The 13,920-nt window shown below is 45.2% G+C and overlaps 1 protein-coding gene across 1 annotated transcript in view; it reads right to left on the bottom strand.

Moving 5' to 3' along the window:
• Nucleotides 1–13,920, bottom strand: part of LOC126249607 (cadherin-87A) — a 782,263-nt gene that overhangs the window by 290,804 nt on the left and 477,539 nt on the right. The window contains exon 4 of the mRNA XM_049951276.1: nucleotides 13,367–13,438. Coding sequence (XP_049807233.1) covers nucleotides 13,367–13,427 — 61 coding nt within the window. The 5' untranslated portion in view covers nucleotides 13,428–13,438. The remainder of the gene's footprint in view (nucleotides 1–13,366; nucleotides 13,439–13,920) is intronic.

Genomic DNA, 13,920 nt, shown 5'->3' with positions numbered 1-13,920 from the left:
TACCGACTCATCCAGCACCGACCGCATACAGCTGGCGCTATATGCGAATGTTACGGATATGGTCGCCCATAGCATGGGTACGTACATTCTCCTGCGTCGACTGTAGGGCGCCTTTAGAGAGACAGCCAGTTGGGCAGTCAAGAGATGGCTCAGGTTTGAATGCGGCAGAACCCAGTGCATCATCATTACCTGCCGACCAGTTCTAGCGGACCTTTGGCAGGTCAGCATCGTTGGCAGCAGAGTTCTCCAAGGCGATACAGCATGTTACGTTGGCGTCACGCTGCACGAGGGCCTAAGGCAGGGCTTCACAACATACGTGCTCGCGGAGCAAGCTGTGAGCAGTAGAGTTGTGGCGATTCGTGAATGAATCGTTCATTTGAACGACTCTAAATAAAGAATCGTAAGAATCGAATCGTGATACGGACGAATCGTCGTTCAAAAGAATCGTAAGAACGATTGCGTCTTTCCGAGTCGTGACAATTCCATCGATTCTTAGTACGCTCTACGCTATGCTTCGAAGGCAACTTCCGAATCATGTCGGGTCGTGCCGAATGACTACGACCGCCAGATGGCAGTCAAGTGGAGGATGCGTGTGAACAAAGGAAGCTCGGAACAAACAAAGTTCGTGGGCCGTAATATTACTCGTGAAAACTTAGCTGACACTTGGCGATGGATGACGGGAATGAGCGTAAAGGCATTTCCCATTTATCATCGCTACCATCAGCCACCGCGCCGACGTCCGCCTAGTTTGCGCGAGTAATACATGAATTAGTGATGACAGAAACGATATACAGCGAGTACACAGCTCCCAATACACACGATTAAAATCAAGAAATCCATGTATGATGAATAAATACGTACCTCTTATTTGTTGCAGATGCAATGCAAAACACACACACACCTTCTATACACACGAGCAATAGCACTTGGATTATGTATTATATTTCGCGTATCTCGAAAACGGCCCTAACGATTTGGATGAAATTTTGTATTTAGACTGGTTTTTGCTTTTTGAGTTCACCTACATAGTTCCATTCTTTCGTTAAGTCAATTTTGCAATATATATATCCTACATAGTTCCATTCGTAAAAACGCTATTTCACATGTTTTTATAGCGCCATCTCGTAAAACTTTGTTAGTACCTATTGAATGTAGTTAAGGTTTTGGTTTTTATGTTTATCTGTATATAGGTGTCTTTCCTTACAGCACGCGATTTTACACAAAATAATTTTTTAAATAAAAACGCGAATTTCGTGTTTCTTGGGAACGGATTTAACAGTTTGGATAAAATTTTATATTTAGATACGGATTTTGATTTTTAAGTTTATCTTTAAACAAAAGCTTTTTAATTAATAATTTCAAGTTCGAGTTTTCGAATGTTATCTGTGGTGTCACCGCCAGACACCACACTTGCTAAGTGGTAGCTTTTAAATCGGCCGCGGTCCATTAGTATACGTCGGACCCGCGTGTCGCCACTGTCAGTAATTGCAGACCGAGCGCCACCAAACGGCAGGTCTAGAGACACGTACTGGCACTCGCCCCAGTTGTACAGCCGACTTTGCCTGAGATGGATTACTGACAAGTACGCTCTCATTTGCCGAGACGATAGTTAGCATAGCCTTCAGCTACATTTGCTACGACCTAGCAAGGCGCCGTATTCAATTGATATTGAGATTCTATTAATGTATCATCAAGAGCGATGTTCTACAAATGTGGATTAAAGTTAAGTATTCCAGAAGCTACGTACTTTTCTTTATAGCATTCATTATGTATCCTGTTTCAGACCTCACGCCAGCCTGCGTGAGTTTAAGCGCGTGCCTTTCGGCTTCCTCTCATTGTGTCTAGGCTGTCTTGTCTAGACACAACATTATCGTGTTCAGATTCATATCAAATTTTAGTGAAGTAATGTCGATGTATACGATTGAATCCTATTGTTTAGAAGTATGTCGTCTTCTTACGTAAATAGTAGTGACAGCGGCAAGTTCTCAGACAAATTAAAAGCAAAATACCTATGCTTTGTATTTAGAAGTAATGAAAGTCAAGCTAAATTTGCTGTGTGGGAGGGCTGTCAGCAGCGTTATGAATTACAAGGGTGATGTGGACTTGGAAAGACATCTTAGCACAGAAAAACATAGGATGATATGAGCCAAACCACGTCTGCCTCACTGCTAGATTTTGTTACTATAAAACAGACGTCTGCAGTTAGATACGTTCAAGCCACACAATCAAACTGGCATACCACGTAATTTTGCACCACCTTTCGCACAAATCGACTCCTCTTTCCTGGCATACTGAAATAAAACAATAGATGCAATCAAATCAAACGTGACCTTTCATCAATTAAGGCATTACACGTATAAATCGAGACTCACACTTGTAACGTCATATGCATGTTTACTCATAAATAAACTATTTCTGGCATGTCGTATCATGACACAGTTCGATTCTAACCCCATTGACAATTTCAGACATGTCCTGCCATCTGTGAGTAAGATGAAGAACTTTTTGCATTCCGTAAGAATCGTGCCATCACAGACTAGAATGAATCGTGAAAGAATCGTGAACGAATCGTAGGAATCGATTCGCAATGTAAGATTGAATCGTAGGAATCGAATCGGAAAAAGAATCGTGTGGCCCAACTCCAGTGAGCAGCAAGGCGCGAGCACGGAGCAGCGCGAGCACGCTACCCCTACTACCGGACCAGAGCGGATAGTGGGGAGAGTCACGTGGGGCACACAACAGCTGCCGCCAGTCAATGTAAATCCGCGGCCACCTGCAGGGATATCACTCGCGAATTATTACTGCGGCAAATGAAACAAATAAAGGAGAATGTACACGTGCCACATAATTTTATTAGCTTAGTGTATACCTCTGCATTCGTATTAATTTGTGAACTGTTACACAATGAAAGGTGTCACTGAAGTGTGGAATTCTCGGTTATCTTGTACTTTTTGCCCTTTACAATTGCGTCTGCGTTCGGAGTAATTGTTATTGTGCATTGTAGGCGCAGCGTGCAGTTTAAATTTCGATCAGACAATGCGTTTCTCAGGCGCGTCTTGTTACATTTCATTGCAGAGAACAGTTGTTCACAAACATACGTGAAACCGAACATTGATATTATTGTAGCCGCTAGTTTGTGCAAACGAGGAAATCTATCCTGAGGGAAGTGTCTGTAGAATTCCAAATTTTTTTCTTGTTCTGAAATTTGTCTCTGTATTCTCTGTCACACTTCAGGTCAGTAATTTCTAGTTCCAGCTCAGGACGAATCTCTTCAATATTCGCTGAATATGGAGAGGAGAACAGATCAAAATCACTGTTTAGTGCTGTCAGATCTTGAAAGCGTTGATCAAATTCTTCCTTAAGGGCAACTAAACTATTTGAATAACGTTCACAGTCTTTGTGAACATCTTGCATGGATGATAATTTAGGAAAATGAGCTAGATTTCCTGTTTCCAGCTGACTCGCCCAAAGTGTCAATTTCATTTTAAAAGCTCGTATTCGATCTATGAAATGAGTAATTAGCAGATCTTTACCTTGTAGTAAAATGTTCAAAGCATTCAGATGGCTAGTTAAATCTGCTAAGAATGCGAGATCACATTCAAACGTGCGCGCGCATTTCCCCTCCCTCCCATCCCTCCCTACTCCGCGACCTTGCACCTGCTCGCGAGCAGGTGCCTGAGCAGACGCGAGTACTCGCGCTCAAAACCGACCAGTTGTTAAGCACTGGCCTAAGGGGTCATCAACATATTGTCGAAACCAGAGTAAAGGCTACTGCAAGGCTCATCACCTTGTACCCGGTGCTCAATTCAAAGTCGGCATCGCCGCCAGATCTCTGCGTGATACTGTCCAAGAGGCTGTTTCATCCTCTACTCGAGAAAGCTGCGGCAGCATGAAACAACATAGCAGAAAACATCAACGGCTCCAAAGGATAACGGTGCATGTGAAGCGTGATGTCCCATCAGAGGTCGTACACCAAACTGCTGATGTTCAACATCTGTCTGAACGTTGTCGCGAGACTGGACGATCCTTCTACAGAAAAACGCAAGCCTCGTGAAACCCGAAGATCCAGGGGCTTGAGCACAAAATATGTTTCCTTGCGTCATTCTAGTTAGCATCAGAAGACATTAAAGAAAATAGGCCATCAAGAAGACAAATAAACAATAACGAATAACAAGAACGTAAAAAGAACGACAGGAATAACTGGAAGATTTAAACTCCATAAAACACCAGGGAAGAAGAAATCCCGATGAAGATAAATTGTTGTCGTAGCATCTCATGCAGCTGTTTAAATCTCCTGGGCTCGTACGTTCTTACAGGAACTTAGTGCCAACATGGAGAAACCATCTCAAGTCACTGTGAACCACTAGCGTGCGTTACAGTTAATGAAAAACAATGAACAACACAAAATGACACAACACTCTGACTTAAAGTTTATTACGTTAGTGAGAAAATAAAATATGGTTCCATTCTTTTTACTTTGTGAAAAGACGGGATCAGTTGGCAGACATGTTCACCAAAGCACTTTCAAAAGAAAAGTTTTAGAGTAATTGCAAATCATTATGAATTGTGTATTTAAAATTAGAAAGCAAGAGTGGGATTGTTGCGTAGAACAGCTTATCGCGCTGATTATCCTTGAAATGTCTGTGTGTAGGTATAAGGAGCAGTCAATTGAAAACGAGGCAGATGGGAAGAAAGTAAGTAAACTGTTTATCATTTCATAAGTAATAGCCGTAACTGTCAATGCATTTATCTCAGTGTGTGACAAGACAGTCACTGCCTTCATGGAAAAATGTTTGCCGTTGCCTACGGAACCATGATTGCATTCTGGCGTGCACCTCTTCGTCCGAAGCAAGTCCACGCCAGCACATGTCTTACTTCAGGGCTGCAAAAATATGGAAATCGCTTGGGGGAGAAATCGGAACTTTATGGAGGATATTTAAGAGCTCCCGAGAGAAACGTCTGTAGCGTAGTCCAAATTCCCCGGTTTGTTGACGAACGAGTTAATTATGTTACATCATAACGCCCGCCGACATGTTTCCATGGCTATTACGGCTACACTGAGGAAGTTCCGCTGGAAAGCCCTTAGATATTGCCCGTACAGTCCCGATCCCTCCCCACGGGATTTCCATATTTTTGGAGCCCTTAAGAAAGACATCCGCTTCGGACGCAGAGCACACCGGGGTACAATCATGATTCCTTAGGCATCTGGAAACATTTGGTGGTGGTTAGTGTTTAACGTCCCGTCAACAACGAGGTCATTAGAGATGGAGCTCATGCTCGGGTTAGGGAAGGATTGGGAAGGAAATCGGCCGTGCCCTTTCAAAGGAACCATCCCGGCATTTGCCTGAAGCGATTTAGGGAAATCACGGAAAACCTAAATCAGGATGGCTGGAGACGGGATTGAACCGTCGTCCTCCCGTGGAAACATTTCTCCATGAAGACGTTGAGCGTCATGTCTCACAGTGGAATAAATGTATTAACAGTTTTGGCGATTACTTTTGAAATAATAAATAGTTTATTTACTTTTTTCCCAAGTTTCTCGTTTTCTTTTGACTGTCTGTTACAGTGGTGGTGGTGGTTAGTGTTTAACGTCCGTCGACAATGAGGTCATTAGAGACGGAGCGCAAGCTCGGGTTAGGGAAGGATTGGGAAGGAAATCGGCCGTGCCCTTTCAAAGGAACCATCCCGGCATTTGCCTGAAACGATTTAGGGAAATCACGGAAAACCTAAATCAGGATGGCCGGAGACGGGATTGAACCGTCGTCCTCCCGAATGCGAGTCCAGTGTGCTAACCACTGCGCCACCTCGCTCGGTGTCTGTTATACATATATGTCGCATCTGATGTAATTTTTGTCTTTGGCACATCTAAATGACACATGATCTTTTATTCCACTGCAGACCGTTTTTCTATTAGCATTGTTAATTGCTAGGGTTCTGTGTGCTGCGTTTAAATGTAGTTTTGCTCAAGAAATAATACTTGTTCTTAATAAGCTGTTATAACTTGATTACAGGCTATCCTACAGTTTGTGAAGCAATTTGGGCAACGGGCTTCTGAGGAATGTATTTAGAACTGCCCATTCGGACTAAAAAAGAATCAGATACACAGAAATACAAACTTATGGCAGTAGCCCACCCTGTCAGTTGCTCTGCTTCAGTCATCTTTCCGTTTTTGTCATTTTTTTTCTTGTATGGAAACCAAGTAATTCTAAGATCACTCATATGTCCTAGCGACTGGAAGAAAGCACAGGTCGTTCCCATTTTCAAGAAGGGTCATAAATCAGATGCGAATAATTATAGGCCTATTTCACTTACGTCAATCTGTTGTAGAATAATGGAACATGTTTTGTGTTCTCGTATTATGACGTTCTTAGATAATACAAATCTCCTTCATCATAACCAACATGGATTCCGCAAACAGAGATCATGTGAAACCCAGCTCGCCCTATTTGCCCAAGAAATTCACAGTGCCGTAGACACTGGCGAGCAGATTGATGCCGTATTCCTGGACTTCAGGAAGGCATTTGATACGGTTCCGCACTTACGTTTAGTGAAAAAAATACGTGCTTACGGAATATCGGACCAGGTTTGTGATTGGATTCAGGATTTCCTAGAAGAAAGAACACAACATGTCATTCTTAACGGTTCAAAATCTGCAGATGTAGAGGTAATTTCGGGAGTACCGCAAGGAAGCGTGATAGGACCTTTATTGTTTACAATATACATAAATGACTTAGTTGACAACATCGGTAGCTCCGTGAGGCTATTTGCAGATGACACGGTTGTCTACAAGAAAGTAGCAACATCAGAAGACTCGTACGTACTCCAGGAAGACCTGCAGAGGATTAATGAATGGTGCGACAGCTGGCAGCTTTCCCTAAATGTAGATAAATGTAATATAATGCGCATACATAGGGGCAGAAATCCATTCCAGTACGATTATGCCATAGGTGGTAAATCATTGGAAGCGGTAACGACCGTAAAATACTTAGGAGTTACTATCCGGAGCGATCTGAAGTGGAATGATCACATAAAACAAATAGTGGGAAAAGCAGGCGCCAGGTTGAGATTCATAGGAAGAATTCTAAGAAAATGTGACTCATCGACGAAAGAAGTAGCTTACAAAACGCTTGTTCGTCCGATTCTTGAGTATTGCTCATCAGTATGGGACCCTTACCAGGTTGGATTAATAGAAGAGATAGACATGATCCAGCGAAAAGCAGCGCGATTCGTCATGGGGACATTTAGTCAGCGCGAGAGCGTTACGGAGATGCTGAACAAGCTCCAGTGGCAGACACTTCAAGAAAGGCGTTACGCAATACGGAGAGGTTTATTATCGAAATTACGAGAGAGCACATTCCGGGAAGAGATGGGCAACATATTACTACCGCCCACATATATCTCGCGTAATGATCACAACGAAAAGATCCGAGAAATTAGAGCAAATACGGAGACTTACAAGCAGTCGTTCTTCCCACGCACAATTCGTGAATGGAACAGGGAAGGGGGGATCAGATAGTGGTACAATAAGTACCCTCCGCCACACACCGTAAGGTGGCTCGCGGAGTATAGATGTAGATCATGAATGTTACCCACTCTTATAATAAGCGTATAGAGTAGGCATACAGGATGGATCATTTTCATCCATAATGGAGAATAAATCGAGATAGAGATGAGATACAGCAAAATAAAAGTTGTAAGTGGCGAAGAGTGTCACGCATTGCTACTAATGGCCGTGACCTTGAACGTTAATTTCAAGGTGATTTGGAGGTTCAAGGGGAGTTTTTTAAAATGGAAATCTTAAAATTTGATTTAAAGTTCGAGAGAGCGGCAAGTTTTACGTATAAAACTATACTTATGAAGGGTCGTGACAAGGTTCAACCAAGCGACAACGTTTTTAGTTCTAGTAGGGATTAACTCGGAATAGAGGAGGGATACAGCAAAATACAATGTTAGATGCAGATTGGGAAGGGCATAATTATCGAAGATCATCGAAAGGTTGAGTTTTGTTTGATGGTAACTTCTATTTCTGACATCGGATCTAGAAACAAAAAACATAGATTTGAACTTTAGTTTTAACTAACGTGTTTATTTGGAAAAATAAATACATCACAGCGTGTAAAGGTTATTGTGGCATTTGCAAGGCAGAACAAACACCAGTAAAACGTTTACAAACCACTGAATGAGTCAGCACGCCTCTCACTCCTCGGGACGCCCCTTCCAATTTGTATCTAGCGTTGTACGAGTACTCTGCTGTATTCCTCCTCCATTCGAAGTTAATCTCTATTGGAACTAGAACATACTTGCTTATCTGACTTTTGTTGAACTAGCCATGACTTAGAATAATACATCATTTTTTACGTAAAATTTGCCGTTCTTTTCAAATCTTGAATCAAATATTAGCCCCCCCCCCAAAAAAAACAACAATTTAACCTACAAAACCTCTTGAAAATCATGTTCGGCAATGCGTGACTCTCTTTGCCACCAACAACTTTTATCTAAAACATTTTGCTGTATCTCATCCCCATCCCGAGCTCCCCATTATAGATTAAAATGGTCCACCCTGTATATCCACTGCTTATACATCCATGAAAGTTTGTGATCTTTTGTCCGAGGAGGTCAGGAAATAAAAGAGTAATCTGTACGAAAATCAAAATAAAGCGTTATAGGGAATAAAACAAAACATTAACTGAAATAAAGGCAGATTGCTCTCCTCTTAAATCAACATCTGCTGCTAGGTAATACAGAGAGTACCGTGTTACTCCTCCCCGTACACACTGACGCGGTTGGCTCTTCCTTGGCATGCTGTCCCACAGTGATCCAGACACTGCTGCTCAAGTCTGTTCGACACTTCCACAGCGACACTCCTGGGCACTTGCAGTGAATGAGAGGGGTTTCTGCAACGGCGCACCGCAAATTTCAACAAACCCGAAGAACGCTCAGTCGGGTTCTTGCCATCATATGCCCGTGGCCATGCCGTTCAGTTGATTCCTGTCATCTGGACGAAGGTGGACAGGAGGCGGCGTGGTTGCGGGCTAGTGCTTTATCGACTTGAAAGCCGAAATCATCTCGGATGTGTTGACTGTAGCTGGACAATAGGTTCGTGAATCCTTTTCCGGTGTTCCACAGTCCTCATATTTCCCATAGGTGGCGGAGAGAGATGTTCGGCATCCGTGCGTGCTATTGTCACCAATAGTTGACTGGCCCATTTCCTGCTGAACCCGCGGGACAGCGTGACAGAAACGTGCCTTGGCATCTGGTAGTCTTCACTCTCCCCAATGATGTTAATCAGGCGCCAGACAAATCTTGCACTCGTCAGCCATGAAAACCCAACGCCATTAACCAGATTCCGTTCCAGGTGTTTCCTTGCCCCCTTCGTTCTAGCGGACTTTTACTTTTCGCATTCTCTTCGGGATATCCGAATGTCGTGTGGCTCAGTGGCCTGGTACCAATCTTCCAACAACACACCGTTTCGGCGGCTTGCGTGTCCCTGACCTATCCCAGCTATCCAACCGTGGACGACGAATCCGGACCACGTGTCGTTTCTGTCGAATATTCACAGCACTGGGAAGTGAATGCTAGCTTAGACCGAAAAATCAATGGGAAGTGAATGTTAGCTTCGACTGAAAAAATCCGTTTTTGTTGCAAACACAAATAAAAACGCTCCTTCTCCTGAGCATAAAGTGAATCTTCTTTGAGAAACATTCATAACTTAAAGTCCTTTTTGGTTGTAATGACAAAGCCGGGCGTTGGTGGCCGAGCGGTTCTAGGCGCTTCAGTCTGGAACCGCGCGACCGCTACGGTCGCAGATCCGAATCCTGCCTCGGGCATGGATGTGTGTGATGTCCTTAGGTTAGTTAGGTTTAACTAGTTCTAGGTTCTAGGGGACTGATGACCACAGATGTTAAGTCCCATAGTGCTCAGAGACATTTGAACCAATTTTTTGTAATTACAAAACAATAATCGTCTCTTCTTGCAGTAAACCAAAATTTTACTTCTTCGGCATGTGCTGTTACAAAGGCAATTCTCTCCTCTACGATATTTAATCAAATTAGATTATTTCTTATTTTAAAATCTGCTGTAGTCTCCACGGGCCGTACTTCAGGCGCCGACTCTGGCGTTCAGTCGATAGTACAGGTGAAAGGACGATTGAGTTTAATGTACCGTCCACATCGAGATCATTAGAGACGGAGCACAATATCGGGTTGTGTCAACGATGGGGAAGGAAATTGGCCGTGCTCTTTCAGAGGAACCATCCCGGCATCTGCCTAGAGCGACTCAGATAAATCACGGAAAAACCTAAATCTGGATGGCCGGACACAGGTTTGAACCGTCGTCCGCCCGAGTGCGAGTCCAGTGAGCTAACCACTGCGCTATCTCGCTAGGTGGATTGTACAAAGGCGAATACTGTCCTGAGATACGTTATGCCACGCCAGATCGACTTGTTCACAAAATTCTGTAAGAGTTGTTGGTTGACGAGTCCCAAGAGTTCTATCATATCCCAGACGTACTCGATTGGAGCCAAGTCGGGAAACACTGCTGGCCAGAGAAGTTGCGGCACGTCTTGCAGAGCACGTTGAGTCTCACGGGCGAGCATTATCCTGTTGGAACAACACGTCACCTTCCTGCTGCAAGAGCGGCAAAAGAATGGGTCTACCAACATTCTGTACGTGCCGAGCGCTTGTTAGCGACCCCTCCAGAAAGACCAAAGTTGAACGAGAGTTGTAGATTATCGGACGCCAGATCATAAGGAATGGGGTGGAGCCAGTGTCTCTTGGACGAATGCATTCAACAAGACAGCGCTCGCCAGATCTGTGTCGTGTACCAAAACGAAATCACTTGTGTGCAGGTAGATTCTGTTTTCACCACTGAAGACCACGGCGTGCCATTCCATCTTCTGACGACACGAGTCGAGTCGCGCAGGTTGATGCTATAGCGTGAGTCGCTAGAGGTGGGCTTGTAGTCCCAAGTCAATAACCGGTTTACAACAGTTCGTGTTGACACGTCTTGGCTCACAAGACCTCTTATCTGTGGTGCAGTAGCTGTGCGTTCTGTCACTGCTGACCTCAAAATATGACGATCCTTGAGGATGTCTGTGCTGCGTGGACTTCCAGAACCTCATCTACGGATGTGAGAATGTTCGCGTGGTCGCTGACACCAGCATAGTTGCACAACTGACACAGCACATCCAGATTGTGTGGCAGGACCATCCCGACACTCGGAAGGCCCCAGATTGACCCGTTATAACTCGCTCACTTGGCTTGAGGAAGTACGAGTGCGTCTCCGTGACGCGGTTGCCTGCTTGCTTCACACGTTTGCACAGTACTGAGCCTTCTGGCCTATTACAGGGTAGACACAGATGACGTTCTGGTAACAATGCCACTACGCTATCTGCTGAAGGACGTAGATGAAAACATTATCGGTACATCTACGGATACCGTCATCGGATCAAAATAGACATCCTCTCCCCATATGTACAAATTTTTTTCCGGCAGTGTATTTCAGACGGATTTAATAATCCTTAACTGCGCGTTTAAATGCATGCGAGCTCACGACAGCATAAGCCCAAGTGAAGACCATTAGCGGGTACCTTTTCATTGACATACCGATTTCCCGTGGGGCCTGTACAGAGCTGAGCGCTCGTGAAGCATTGCGGACAAGGCGACTAGTGTGACGTCACACATTCGTTGCGGGATCCAGATTTGTCGTGGGTTACCTCAATTAGAATTGACAACTGGGCCCGACTCGTGGTGCCTAAAAGCTATGATTTGTAGAGACCTTAACTCTTGGTCAGCTGCAATCAGTACGAGGCATTTTTCAGTTCTGTGGCTGGCAGCAGCTGTTAACATTCGAGCGACGTCGCTCTGTTATACGCTTAATCCGTGATTCACCTCCCTACTGACAACCCTAAGAGCGTGAAGTGGCAACGCATGTACGGTGTGAACGTGAAATGGTCCTTGAGGCGTGTTAACAAGTACCGTATTGTTCCGTTCACGAATGGAGACACAGGGCACTCTATTTAACTAAAGGATTACTTTTAAAGTGTGATTCTTGAGTTTCTCCCGGCGTATTTGATAATCAAAACATCCACGGGTGTGCTGCCGGTCTATAGTGTCCAACGGGCACAATATTTCGGCGATCATACATGTCGCCATCATCAGGTGAACTGACGGACTGAGCTCCTGTGAACGTGTCGGCACGGAGATCCGTACGCTAGGGCTGCTCAGAGGGAACTGGGTTCGGTCGCGGCGGCGGCCGATTTAAATACCCTCCGCCCGCGGCGTGCTCCCTCCGCCGTCCGCGCCCCGCGCCACGGTCGCGCGGTGGAACAGATTGCGACGGCATCTGAGATGACGTCGGTGTGATGGCTCTGTCCGCCGTGGTCGTCACAACTATACGTATGCTCGATTTACTCTTGATTAACCCAATCGCTGGTTCCCAAGCCTTGCTAAGATTATAGCCACAGTCACGGTTTATGAGGTCGTCATTGGTGCGAATTTCGATGGCCTCTCTAACAACGCTGTCCCAGTATCTCGACGTCTGTACCAGAATCCTCGTGCGGTCATACTCCATAGCGTGATTTTCCGACAAACAATGTTCAGCGACCGCCGACTTGCTCGGATACATCAGTCGAGTGTGCCTCTGGTGTTCACGGCATCGATCCGCGACGGTACGCATCGTCTGACCAATATACAACTTGCCACATTGACAAGGAATCTGGTACACGCCGGCCTTCCTCAAACCGAGGTCATCTGTGGCGCTCCCCACCAGTGCACGGGTTTTATTCGGAGGACAAAACACAGTTCCGACCCGGTGTTTCTTCAGAATGCCGGCGATTTTCCCCGAGAGTGCGCCTGTGTATGGAATAAATGCAGTGCCTACCACCTCCCTCGTGACTTCATCCATCTCAACAGGTTGTGCTGCAGTGGTTGGGCGGAGAGCACGTTGAATTTGCCACTCTGAGTAAGAAAAAAGGAAAAATTGGTACTCAGAGTGGCAGATTCAACGTGCTCTCCGCCCAACCACTGCAGCACAACCTGTTGAGATGGATGAAGTCACGAGGGAGGAGGCGACATGTATGATCGCCGAAATATTGTGCCCGTTGGACACTATAGACCGGCAGCACACCCGTGGATATTTTGATTACTTTTAAAGTCATTACACGGGCGTCCTGTACGCAGTGCAGAGCATCATGAAAGACCTTTCCAATTAAGAAACACACTCTGGGAGATGGTGCAAAATATTTTTTGGTCAGTTTATTTTAATGTGAAATCAGATGCGCTGAAGAGCTGCTTGAACAATTACGAATCAGTCGGCACAGCAAAGTAGTGTTGTCACAGAAGTAGGAGCCGTCCGTCGTAGTACTCACCAGCGCATGGCGCAGCCGCACACGCCACCAGCAGCACCGCCAGCAGCGTCGCGCGCTCCATCTGCCGGCACTCTGCAACAAAGGAAAGAGGCGGCTCGTCACGGCGTGTTCACATTAACGTGGCGGCCGGGTGTGGGTCCTGCCTGGCGGCGGATTAGCTGAAGCCACCGCGAATAGCGCCGCCAAATCCCGGGCTCTGGCCTCGGCGCACAGTGAAACGCTTCTGCATCCTAACAGAGTTCCCACAGTGCTGAGGCAGCGTCGGCCACGCTGAATGTGGAGTCCAGCGTCTGCACTATGACGCCTCATTTCTGGTATCGCGTAAGATATTGTAACAAATATAAGAAACACATATTAGAAACACTTTTAACGCTTTTCCCTGAGAGGTCTCTATCACTATCTCTCTCTCTCTCTCTCACTCACTCACACACACACACACACACACACACACACACACGAATATATATGGAAACACTTTCTTACAGCTTACGCTGATTTGTACTCAATAAGTACACACCAACAAAAGTTTGGAATATCCGCACGCTCTTATTGAT

Source organism: Schistocerca nitens, chromosome 1, assembly GCF_023898315.1.
Source record: "Schistocerca nitens isolate TAMUIC-IGC-003100 chromosome 1, iqSchNite1.1, whole genome shotgun sequence".
NCBI classification, from domain to species: domain Eukaryota; kingdom Metazoa; phylum Arthropoda; class Insecta; order Orthoptera; family Acrididae; genus Schistocerca; species Schistocerca nitens.
The sequence above is the reverse complement of the archived record's forward strand: the minus strand, read 5'-3'. Positions and strand labels throughout refer to the sequence as shown.